The sequence below is a fragment of the Atta colombica genome, unplaced genomic scaffold (assembly GCF_001594045.1).
Source record: "Atta colombica isolate Treedump-2 unplaced genomic scaffold, Acol1.0 scaffold146, whole genome shotgun sequence".
NCBI classification, from domain to species: domain Eukaryota; kingdom Metazoa; phylum Arthropoda; class Insecta; order Hymenoptera; family Formicidae; genus Atta; species Atta colombica.
This window is the reverse complement of record NW_017259235.1, coordinates 434532-447284: the sequence shown is the minus strand read 5'-3', so window position 1 is coordinate 447284 and position 12753 is coordinate 434532. Positions and strand designations below refer to the sequence as shown.

The following is a 12753-nucleotide window of genomic DNA, read 5'->3' as shown; positions in this document are numbered from 1 at the left end:
TATATATATATATATATATACTTATATCTATTTATTTATTTATTTGTTGTATGTGTTTGTGATAATTTTTACAATTTCTTTAAACATCATTTAATGCCATCATTTAAATGTCGGATATTAGAAAACATGATTTCACTTTAACTATCAGAAAATAATTCATTCCCACAACCAGCATACATTAATGGCCCAAATTATTCGTTCGTATAGAGGATGATTGAAAAGCAGAAGAATTCACAAGAGTAGGAGCGTCCCTGACGCTAATCTCGAGTTAGATGGCAACATTTTCTTGTAGACGCCGAATATACGAAGCGGCTCGCTACCTTGCTGTTACAGTGCTTCGAGTAAGTATACAATACCTGCGCGATACGTTTGTGTACTGGCAACCTACAGCGATGTTCAAGAAAAATTATCAAGCTAAAACTTATCATCATAAAAGTAGAGATTATTAGAAACTTTATGGCGTATACTATATTTATAATAGAATAATTCATACATATTATTTGTCGATCTTTAATATTATCATCGACGAGATATTATTAAAGATTCTTACGGGGTTCGCGTCCTTGTGAATATTAAAGTGATTAAGAGTTAAAAATTGATAATGTTGTACTAATTTTATGGATTTATTAGTTTAGTAGACGTATTTATGCATTTATAACTCAATAATACTCGATTTTTCTTTAAAATTGTGATTTCAGTATTATTGTCAAAGTTTGATTATCAACAGAAATGATAATTGCAGAGAAAAAATTGTAGTTTTTCTGCAACGTATAGCTTTACAAGTAGAATTTATTTATGAAACATTTAATAAAATTTGTAATAAAAAATCATGAATTTAATGTATGAGCCAAATATTTATATATAATATGTAATAATAGCAAATTTGTCGATAATATCAATTGTCGATAACATCAGCGTTCTTCAATTATCTCCAGGCCTTTAGGGCCCTTTTTATATTGCCGAAAATTTGCCTAGAATTGACAATTTTTAAATCTCGTTGGTGATATTATCTACAGTAGTTTAAAATTAATTATTTCCTGTTCCTATTGTGCATAAGTATGCTTTCCTTCATTGTGCAAGCCTTATTCAAAACAAGTTCTGTGACAATTATATATTTCAAGATATATAGGTATTTCTTTCATTGATTAAATAATGCATTATTAAGTAAATACAATACTGGCGATTTGTGTGTACATATTAAAGCGCAACAACGTGATCGACCGTCAACGGACATCCCTCTATGACTTAGCCTGTATAAATGTATATATATATATATATTGTATAATGTACATGTATTTGCGTATATATGCTTGCGCATGTACGGACACATGTATATTCTGTATACTGTATGTGTAGATTTTCCTATCCGGCGTGCTACTGCACGAGGGGATATCGCTGGGGAAGGATCGACAATTGAAAGGAAGGGGGAGGTTCTCACTCTCTCTCTTCAGCGTAAGGTGGTAGGTGGCAATAAGGCACTGGGCACCACGCTGTTACGACCTCTGATCTGGCGAGCACGTCGGTATATATGTATGTGTGCAGTACACGAGATCCCCGGCAACACGGAATATATATACCCGTTAAACTCGCGATCGCGCGAACGTAGGTGCATCCATAACGGTGTGTTCTCTTCATTGCGTAATTACGAATAAAGGACCGCGACCTTTCTCGTTACGATCTCCTACAAAGACGACCTCTTGTAAATCATGCACTTTCAAGCACGTAGTTTAAATTTCCTAAGTCTATATATTATATACAATAAAATAATCGCAACAAAAGAGAGAGAGAGAGAGAGAGAGAGAGAGAGAGAGAGAGAGAGAGAGATTGAAAGAATTTATATAGATACACTTGAGTCAAAAACGCTATATTCGGTCAAGGCAGTTCTTCGTGTCTAATATTTCTTGTGAATTTATACAATTTATAGTGCCATATCAAATCATAACTGTACGCTGATTAATTTGTCGAAACACTCAGTCCTAAATCAAGAAATTGGAATAGTAATAATCACAAATTAATTGACAGGCAATTTAGTATGATTGATAAGTATATTTATTTTATAGAAAGCTGTTAATGATTTGACGCTAATAAGCATCTTAAAAACTGTAAACAATTTATTGTGAAAAATACTATTCCAACCGAAATTCGAAATCGGATCTCTTATATTCCGTCTTGACATTCTGCCAGTTTTATCACTGAAGCATGTGATAATATTAATTGCAATAATAAATATATATAGATTAGAACATCTTTTTCAAGCGACATAAACAATATTAAGGGAAAATCGATCAATGAGATTAAACACATATGAAAGAAGATTAGATTTCTGGATAGCAATCTATTTTCAATCATGGAGGATTCCAAATAAATGAATAAATATGAACGAGAATAAAAATTTAAAATAAGATAATGAAGAAATGTTGATCCTACTAATTCAATTTATTATTCTGCTAAACACCGACGCCTTTAAATATAATTATTTCTTCATAACAAAAATAATTATGGCAAATCGCTTCCTTGATTCTTCTTCAAGATATCTCGTTAGAGAAGAGGTAGCTCGATCAACGAGGTGCGAGGGTTAAATGCCTGTAGTCGAGGACTTAATTGATAGGAGCGGAAGGATTAATTTTGAATCCGATCCACGCGCTACTTCAAAGATCCAGCGTGGCGTGCCGGCGCTAGGCAGGCTAGGCTACGCGTGCTACATATTGTACATAACGCGTATATAACGCCGAAACATCCAGCGGCCATCATGGCTCTGGTCTCTCTCGCTTATCAGCGCGGAGGGAGAGGAGAGATCTGTCGGGTCGATACTTGGAGTTGTGAAACGAGGAAGTCCGTATAAGCGTGTGTATACCCCACCGAACGGCACTGGCGTGGAGGGGACGAAAGGGAGCTCGTTCACCACCTCCTTGTTTCGGTGCTCGCCGACGATTGGTCGTGGCAGCGTAGCGCGTCATTGGGTAGACGTTGCCGTTGGATGAAAAAGGACGAAAGGTTCCAACGGACCTAAGAATATACCTGTCACATGGTCGCGTATCCCGTAGAACTAGAGGGAGGGGCGAGAGAAGAGAGAAGGGTGGGAGAGGGTGAGATTAAGGGCGAGCAGGGACTATAAGCGGACAAATCGGACCCTTTCGTTTCGACTTCGGTATCATTCGGCCCGTACATACATACTTGCGACCTGTTTCACCCTCGGTGTTAAGTCGGATAGACTTGGATAGATCGCCGAGCATCGTTCAATGTCCGCGGTATCGTTAGACGAAGGTATAACAATCAAGGCATTATTATAGTCTACTTCGCGATGAGTTGTTTCGTACGTGTCGACAGGATGCTTTTAACAGGCAATTAAAAAGTATCGAAACTGCAGTGAAAATGCAATAATTTAAGATCTTATATCAACAATTTTAACTTCGAATTAAATTAATGATCACATGATTTAGGCCCGATTGCATAGTTACTTTGACTTTGAGCAAAGCTTACAATTTTTTCTATCTCTGTCTTTTTTTCGCTTTAAAAACGAGACAGAGAAAGTTTTAAGTCTTGCTTAAAATCAAAGTAAAGTTGATACCTTCAAAATAGCCTTAGTCTTATTTCGCGGTGTACGATTTTCCATATCTATAATTTGTATTTCTTACTATCTGATAGGTATACTTCCTAAATTCTTTGGAATCAAATTTCATTCTAAAGAATAAAAAATGTAGTCTTGAAAAAGAATGGCTCCATTTTCAATATTTAAGAGTGAGATTTCATTCTTTAGAATGAGATTCACTCTTAAAAGTTTAGAGAGTATGCGGATACATATTTTAAAGTTCGAGGAATAGCGAATTAACCGCGATTATTATCTTCGAAAATGCTCTCATTCGAGAAACGCTGCACAGCGGGACTTTCGTAAATATATTTAGTACGGAAGAGTATTGTCGTATTGTCTTGATGCAGTAGTTCAGTAGCGATCGAGTCAGGCAACAAAGAGAGGGTTCCGCTTCACCACCTCTCGCTTCGTTTCTCGTCGATGATTGGCGGTAGCGAAGGAAAGGATCGTGGCGACGAAGGCGACGACGAGGAGGACGAAGATGGTGGAAAGAGAGTATCGTAGTGGGAGGGACATAGGTACACGCGCCAAGATACATGGTCGGTAAAAAGGACGGAGAAATCTTCCCCTCGACCCTTGCAACCCCTTTTCCAAGAACGCAACGTGAATCGTGAACCGCCATCATCAAGCATTCATAACGTACAGCAGCGTATTTGTCAGAGGGACTTCCTCAGTCTTCTCTTTCTCTCATCAGAGATGCCGAGAACCTTTTCTGTCATGAAAGAAATGTAACAACGACGTTAAAAATTGAATGCCTGTGATGAATTAAATATTCAAATGCAGACACACAAATGTTCAATAATTATATATTCTCTATTATATATTCTCGCGCTTTCAAAGGAAAACTTTCAGGAAGTCAAATAGGTCATTATAATTTATTTTCTTATTAGTCATAAAAAATTATTTTAGATTAAGACATTATTCATATAACATTCTTAAAGGACTTTGCATTTAATCATGCATTGTGCATACAAATTAAGATATAGTTACCAAAAATAAATAGTTTAGCTGCACTGAAAAAAAAATATAGTCAATTTTAATTAATTTTAATTAATTAAATACTGCTAACTAAATATTTATTAAATATAAAGATATATTTATTTGATACAGGAAATGTTAATTTGATTTAATAATATTTTTTTTTATTGAATGATATGATAAATATTTACTTACTGTAAGTAAATGTTTAGTTGACAATATTGAACTAAATATTTATTAAAATTAACTATATTTTTTTTCAGTATGTAGATAAAGATATTATCTTTTCAGTCCGATTAGATCCAAAATTCTTCAAATGGTGCTACGGCAAAATGTTCAATTTTTATGATTTTATTATCTAAGGAAACTTTTCATCAGCATTTCATAATCTACAAAACAGCATAGTTTCAGTCAATTTGATCTTTAAAAATTTAATATCATTTGAATGACTAAGCGCTCTTGGAAACAAAGAGTGTAATTCATAGAATGATAAAACCGATATCGAACATTTCATTTCCAAAGTTTTTCTGTAGATTCAAACACACTGTGTTTATACTTCAAACTTATTTGGAAATATCAATTATGTTTCTTGAAGCAAAGTCCACGGTTTTATCCGATTCTAGAATTGGAAAGAGATGAGAAACAAATTGAATCTCGGTTGAGAGTTAACCGTGAGTTGTGTAACTGGGCCTTAATCATAATTCATTGTCTCTTTCCAATTCTAGAATTGGAAAGAGACAATGAATAAGTTGAATCTCGATTAAGAGTTAACCGTGAATTGGGTCTAAATTGAGCTGGTGGCACACGATGCTTGTTTTCTTTTGGATTGCTAGCTGGATTAGAATCTTGCCACCGTATTGACTGCGGTGTTGATAGTGCCAACATCACAGCCGACAATACGATGACAAGATTTTAATCCAGCTAGCAGTCTATCAAAAAGACAAGAATCGTATGTCGCCGGCTTTAGTCTATTTGCAAGATTAGTTAATCTCGCTTTTTGTAGATAAATTTTTTTTCTCAGCTGCGGGGTATCTTATTTTTGGGAAAATTTATATAGTAAGAAGAAGATAAGAATTAAAAGTAAAAATGAAAAATTGTAAACATGTATTCGAAAGGTCCATAAATGATGAAATATTTAATAGCTGATGGGATATTGTAATCAATCCGGATAAATGTAATTTATTGCAATAGGCATTTTCAAATAATAAGTTTAACATAATAGTTACGAAGGTAAAGAAACTAAAGGGCAATAAAAAAAACCGAAATTTTTTTCTCAACTCTTATTATATTTTTAAATCTTTTGTTGTATTAATTACGTCTTGTAAGTTTCTAGAATCAGTATACTTACATAAAAATTTAAAAGAATTTATTCTAAAAGCTTAGAACTCGTACTGAATGTTATATCATATATCCGGGTTCGACTCTCGGCCGAGGCCGATATAATATTTTTTTCGCAATAAAATTAATTATTTAATATATCATTCAGCATTATTAAGATCATATAAATTTACACAGAATTATACGAGAGAGAGAGAGAGATTTTTTCTTTGATTTTTGTCTCAATTATTGATCATAAACATGAAAATTATTATTTCAATGTTGCAAATAAATCGTTATTACTTAGTTATTACTTACAGCATTATTATATGTAGAGTCCGACCGAATTTCGATTTCAATAAAAAATCAGGGTTTTGATTTGATTTCGGCCGAAATTAAAAGAAAATTTCAGTGGATAAATCGTACAAGTTGCAATGCACTGATAAGCCAAAAAACAATTGTTCAATTTTAGCTATTAACTCGTTGATCGAATTTAAAACAATTTGAGTACAAACTTTGATGTGATCCTAATAATAGATTTGATTTCTTCAAAAGTTGAGGATGCAATATTATTATATTATTAATAATAGTAAAAGAATAGATATTTTAATAAAATCTCGTTTTTTAAAGAATATATAAATTTATCATGATTTCTAAAAATCAAACGGTTTCTGTAGAATTAATCCAAAAATGTCAATTTCAACTCCGGCCGAAAAAAATGTACCTCCGTTAGCTTCTCTCTTCCTCTTTTTTTTTTTGTAAGAGCTTATCTAAGTTTAACAAGTTTCGATTTCGTTTTCGGCCAAATATTTTCGGCCGTAGGGTAAAATGTGATATCGGACTCTAATTATATGTAACATTATTTAGATGTAATGAAAACAGAGAAAATTGCATGAATGAGAGAGAATTAATAAATGAGAGAGAAAGAGAGATGTGCGATGGTCAAATAATAGCGAGAGGAAAGGAAGGGAACTATAAAAGAAATCTTATAAAATAGTGATGTGTAGCGAGGAGTAGAAATAATTAAGATATCACAAATAGATACGTGTAGAAGTGTTTCACTGCTCATAGTACATACCAGCGCGTGAATTTCGGGGATAGGGAATAGAGAAGTGGAGATAGTCCCGTCGAACGTCAAAACTAGATTAATCGCGAGATCGTCGCTTTATCCCAGCAAATAATTTTCCAAAACCGACGATTACGGTCTGGTGTCCAGAGTTCGGCTCCATATACATCGTGCATGAAAGAGAACAACGTGGCGCGCGGTGACTGCGGCACGTGCTGACATATGGGTTTCCGGGGCTTTGCTTGTCTGGTCTAGTCGCGGCCGGGGTCTTTGTGCGGGGGTGGTAAATGGGATGTCATCGTGTTAAATGGCCCCTGATGCCCAACGACAGCCTAGGACGCGGTCCATTGAAAAGCGCCGGGCCAGGCCAATTCTTGCGGCTAATTCACGCCGTTTATACGTTTAATTGCCCTTGCCACCTGGACCACCGTGCGCGAGAACATTAGGAGATTCGATCCGAGTCAGTTTAACGGGCGCATTTAGCATGTGCCTCTCCCTCCCCCTTTCTCTCTTTCTTTCTCTCTCTCTTTCTCTCTTTCTCTTTCTTGTCGGAGTTATTGATTTACAAAAGAGCGCCTCTTTCCGGTACGTGCACATCAAGGTACTCGGATGTATTTAAGATTGCCAGACAAACTACCCGATAATGTATAAGTTAACGTTTTATAGCTCTCAGCCACGAAGTAGCAATAACGTTGGCGGTGTCGAAATGATATCGCAATACCGATTCTATTAACAGCATCTATATAATTGTCTTTTTTTTTTTAAGATTTTTTATTGAAGGGCATTAATTTTTTCAGATTCTGTGTATTAATTATTGTAATGTACAATTAAATTTGAAAACATCACCGTTATCTGTTGAAATTGTTTAATTTTATCGACATCATCTGAGACCAGATGTACATAACAAATATATATGTTAAAAAAATAGTCAACATTAAAAAAAAATTAATTGTTTAATATAAATTATCTACTTATTAAAGTGCTTGAATTGAATTAAAAAAAAATTGTTAACATGATTCTATTAAAATCAAATCTGAAAGGGTTAACGCAATTGTAATTATAGTTTCAAATTTACTTCGCTGAAGTAAAACAAATTAAGGAGAAATATCAGCAATTCGCTCGAAACAACTCTTGTATCGTTCTGATCTATCTGCTTCGTTAAAGAGACGCACGGGATAGAAACGTATATACTTAATATCGCACAGCTCTAGTTTTAATATTTTAAAGATAATGTAACGAGAAAAAAAGCGCGCGCGTGTCCGGAATTAATTCCCATTGCCAGTAGGAGGAAACGATGCACGCTTCTCGTCAAAGTGTCGTCGTTATCAACGTCCTGCTCGTTTCCTCGCTTGACGGGTCGTAAATCGCGGTATCGACGGTTCGCGAGAGTGAGAAAAAAAAGGGCGACGTGACCGAACGTTGACGGAAAAAGGAGAGGAATTGATGGAGCACCGAAACTTCGTGTGGGGTTTTCGGGAAAGGAAATCCGCGGCTTGTAACCGAAAAACGTGCACGGTGAAAGCTATAAGGACCGTTGTGAAATGTTTCCCATAAAAAAAACGACCGATCGTTAGAAAAGAAAAAGATCAAAAGAAAAGTATAGAGATAAAGCATATCGATAAATCTGAAGGTGATCCATTGAGATCAATAGACATTTTATTTCGCTGTGATTATATCACGAAAGGAATTCGTATATTTTTATTTCAATTTATAAAATAATCGATTTTTCAATTTATCTTAAATTCTTGAAATTTTAATTCGTCTTTTTTTTTATTTCTTTCAAATTATGAATCAAATAAATTTGTACGAAAAGTATTATTCTGCTATAAAGAAAGATCTGTACGTAGTTATGCGAGAAATAGTTCAATCAAGTGAAACGACTGAATAAATTATCCATTTAATTGTCGTTTGTTCTGTGATAAGTAAATCGAGTTCCAGAACTGCATAAAATGAAAAAGAAAATAATATAAAATAAGAGATATTCAATTCTAAAATATCTTTACTACATAATGCAAGAATAATTAATAAATAATTATTTACAAAAAGCAGAAGAAAATGTAAATTATATAGCAGCATTGACTGATTAGGCATTGAGGTTAGATAACATTAATAATATCAGGTAAAATCAGGCACGGAATAAGCAAGTAATTAACGAGGCGAAGAAAAGAAATAAGCGAAAGAGAGAAAGAGAAAAATAGTGGATTGCCTGGGTTGCGATCTCTAGCAGGAAAATGAATGCCATAAATAAAGTCGGCCGGCCAATAATTCCGTCGCGATCGAGCGACGAGAGTTTTTCATCGGATCACGCGCGAGAAAGAATGGAACAGGACGATGGAAAAGTAAGAGGAGGCAGAGGAGGATCGAGGTGGAGGAGGCAGAGGAGGAGGAGGAGGAGGAAGAGGAAAAGCGGAAACGCACGATGTAGGAGGATGGACTGGGTGGCGTTCGGGCAGTTTGTAATCAAATTGAAAATTCCCAGCGCGGAGGAGACCGATGAAAGAGTAACCAACGGACGCGATCGAAACGGGTCGTCCACGGGTCGCCGTCACGTGACGACGTATAAACGGAGAACCGGGGTATCTCGCACCGCTTCTCCGTAGAGCCGCGTTACCTAACTTCCATCCCCCCACCTCTCTTTTTCTCTCTCTCTCTATCTCCTTTCTCCCTTCCCCTCTCGTCCACGACCACCCTCGCACACTGGATTTCCCTGGGGGGCGGTGGGCGCCGATGGGGGCCGTCGGGTAAAAAGTTCGTGCGAGCAATTCAGCATCACCGAGATTCCATTAGAGACACGCACGCGAGGATTGAAGCTGATATAATTTCGATAAATTCACCAATTTCGACGCTATAATCGCGTAGAAATGATCCTCATATTTATTCCTATTATTATGGATACATTTCCGTGCTTACAATGGAAATCACACACGAAATATAATTACATCCATTAAAATATGTATGTAGTTATTTGTATATGCACAAGTATTTATATAATTAATCTTTCTCTAGCAATAAGGAGTCTTTTAAGGAATAATCGATTTTTATTGAATTTTAAGAATTTAAAAAAAAAAATGAATAGATAAACAGGATTTCGTCTTTTAAAAAACCTTGGTCCAGTTTGGTAATGTTCTTGTTGTTCGGCTTTTATTATGATAAAAATTTGTTAAAGATTTCACAAGTAAGTATACAACAATCTTTTCAGATTTTTATACATATAATTTAAAAATAATTAAAAAAATCTGCAATGAGGACCTCAACGATCCAGGTTGCAGAGAATGAGCGAAAATTTCATATTGCTGTTAAAGAGTTAAAAAATAATATTTCAAAATTATTAATATATATAGTATATTAGTATCATATTAAAATCTATTCTGCAAATATGTTAAATAAATAAAAAAAAAAAACGGGGATCTTTCCGATAAATAAAATTAAGTTGCTATACTTATTTAAGAATCAAATCAATGGCGCCATCTAATGAGAAAAGTATTTACTATTTTTGTTGGTAATTATAAATGTCGATATCTTCTTCAGATAAAATTGCTAGTTATTTTATCGACTACCTATAATTTTGTTAAAGTTTCATAAGAAAATGCATAACTTCTAAAAATTTTCAAAAATTGCATTTCTAGAAATTCGGAATTTCAAATTAGAATAATTAAGAATCTTAAAAGTTGATAAAGTATTAGGAGAATATAATCGACAAAAGGAGATTACACTAACCAAAATTTAAAAGTTTTCTTCGTTTCTAAGAATTTTCTATATTTCCCAAAATTTTTTAAGACAAAATAAACTAACGAACAATTTAAATTAAAAATTTATAGATATTTTCATTGAAGTTTTATATTATACAATATTTTATGATATATATTGCGTACCTGTTTACGAGAAAGAATTATGTATAAAAAGTATTTATTTTAATAATGACCACTTGAGCTGTTCTTTAGCTGATTGCAATACCTAAAACAAAAAACAATTCTCGTCAAATATGTGAATCAAAATTGTAAACTTGTAACTTGAAAAAAAAAAATACATTAAAATGAGGTATACCTGCGCTACTGTTTGTTCTCCAAGTGGAATGTCATCCGTTCGCAGTGCTACCCTCTGCACCACACTCGTCGCGTCCGCATCCAAAATTATACTGAAAAGATAAATTTTTATTTTGTTATATTACATTGATTAAAAATTAACTGATTGTTCTATTTACCCGCCATCGCAAATTTCATCCATTGCTAGCATTACTATGTCCAAGCTATCCAATACTGCTCTCTTCTCCACATTCTTTCTGAGAATCGAGCTAACCGAGTCATACAGGCAGTTCAGGACACTCATTAAGATCAACTGAAACAAGCCCAATAAATTAATCTATGATAATATTCGAAATACTTGACAGAGTTGTGTATACAAACTTCGTTTTCATGTGAGCTGCCCATAACATAGAAAAACAAATCAACGTTACTTCTGTAGACGCAAGTCAAACCATCTAACATGATGATCTCTGCATTTGCTCGGTGTGTTTTACTAAACAGATTTTTCTCGAAGGTTTTTTGCTCCTTTGATGTTGAAAACACATTTTTATCATAGTACTTTGCCAGTATCCTATTGCCATCATTGTCAAGGATGGCCATTCCTTTCACTGTATACAATGTGGGCTCCTAAAATTATTTTCTGAATTCAATTTTGTGAGTAATAAAACTATACATATCTTCACAAACGAAAACATAGTAGAATATCTAATAGAATATGTATGCAGTGCAAGATTTTGATTAATTATATTAAGCAGACCAAAATCAATGTTTTTTTTCTTTTCCTTTTCCCTTTCAAGAATGATGCAAAAAATAAAACTATACAATAGAGTGAATTAAACATAAAAATCGATTTTACCATGTGACTCATTAGAAATTGAGTTAGAAATAAGTTCGTTGTGCCGTTTAGGTTATGTTAAGCAACTTCAAAATATTTACTGCGGTTTTCTCGCGTGAACATATCACAATGTATTTATCACAAATATAAGCTTCAAGGTTTTTTTAATTGACATATATGGCAAAATAATTGATATTTGTCTTAAAAACCTACCAATAGTTGACCATCCATGTTTATGTCAAATTGATTTTGACGTGTCCATCAGAAACCAGTGTTACTAACTGTTTAAATATAAATTTCCCTAGAATAATATTCGTAGGAAGAAAAAAATTTCAATTACAATTCTCGATTACTTAAATATTTTCTTATAATAAGAATTTTCATGAATCTCATTTAAATTCTTTCGAATATTCTAACAATAATATATTATTTTAATTACAATATCCCAACATACATGTAAAAATATTTCATATAATGCATGTAAATCATACACGTATTATAATTATATATATTATTAAATTTTATTATAGTCTAACTTTATATGATAAATATACTAAAAGATTATATTTATACATGTACATGTGCGTGTAACGATCTTTAATTAGAGACACAACGATCATTCTTTACTTATTGTGGAAACTTAGTTGCGGAAAAAGACATATTTCTCTTCGATGAACACTAATCCTTCTTTAGAACCTTCGTAAGTTTGCGGAAGAATTCTGGTCCGTTCCAGTAACCTCTATATGTAAAAACCGTATGTAGTAATATGTACAAAAATTTAGCTAAAGATTACACATGTATACATTTGTGATGTCTATTAGGTGTACAACTTTGCTTCCGCCGTTTTCCTATAGATGGCTTTAGCGGTAAGTGGTGGTCGAAATAAATAGATCATAGACGTCATACAATAAACTTGGGCATCTGTCAACATAACCCCATAGAAACA

The 12753-nt window shown here is 33.9% G+C and overlaps 2 protein-coding genes across 4 annotated transcripts in view; both read right to left on the bottom strand.

Annotated features, from left to right (window-relative positions):
- Positions 1–10680: 10680 nt before the first annotated feature.
- Positions 10681–12102, bottom strand: LOC108685138 (coatomer subunit zeta-1). Its single transcript, XM_018189799.1, has 5 exons — positions 12021–12102; positions 11354–11599; positions 11152–11285; positions 10995–11085; positions 10681–10904 (listed from the first exon to the last, which is right to left on the bottom strand). Exons 1-5 carry the CDS (start codon positions 12036–12038, stop codon positions 10857–10859), a joined length of 537 nt encoding a protein of 178 aa, XP_018045288.1. The 5' UTR covers positions 12039–12102; the 3' UTR covers positions 10681–10856.
- A 242-nt stretch (positions 12103–12344) lies between these two features.
- Positions 12345–12753, bottom strand: part of LOC108685135 (sulfide:quinone oxidoreductase, mitochondrial) — a 3653-nt gene continuing 3244 nt past the window's right edge. For all 3 annotated transcript variants that reach the window (XM_018189793.1, XM_018189794.1, XM_018189795.1), the window contains exon 9: positions 12345–12546. In XM_018189793.1, coding sequence (XP_018045282.1) covers positions 12486–12546 — 61 coding nt within the window. In that variant the 3' untranslated portion in view covers positions 12345–12485. The remainder of the gene's footprint in view (positions 12547–12753) is intronic.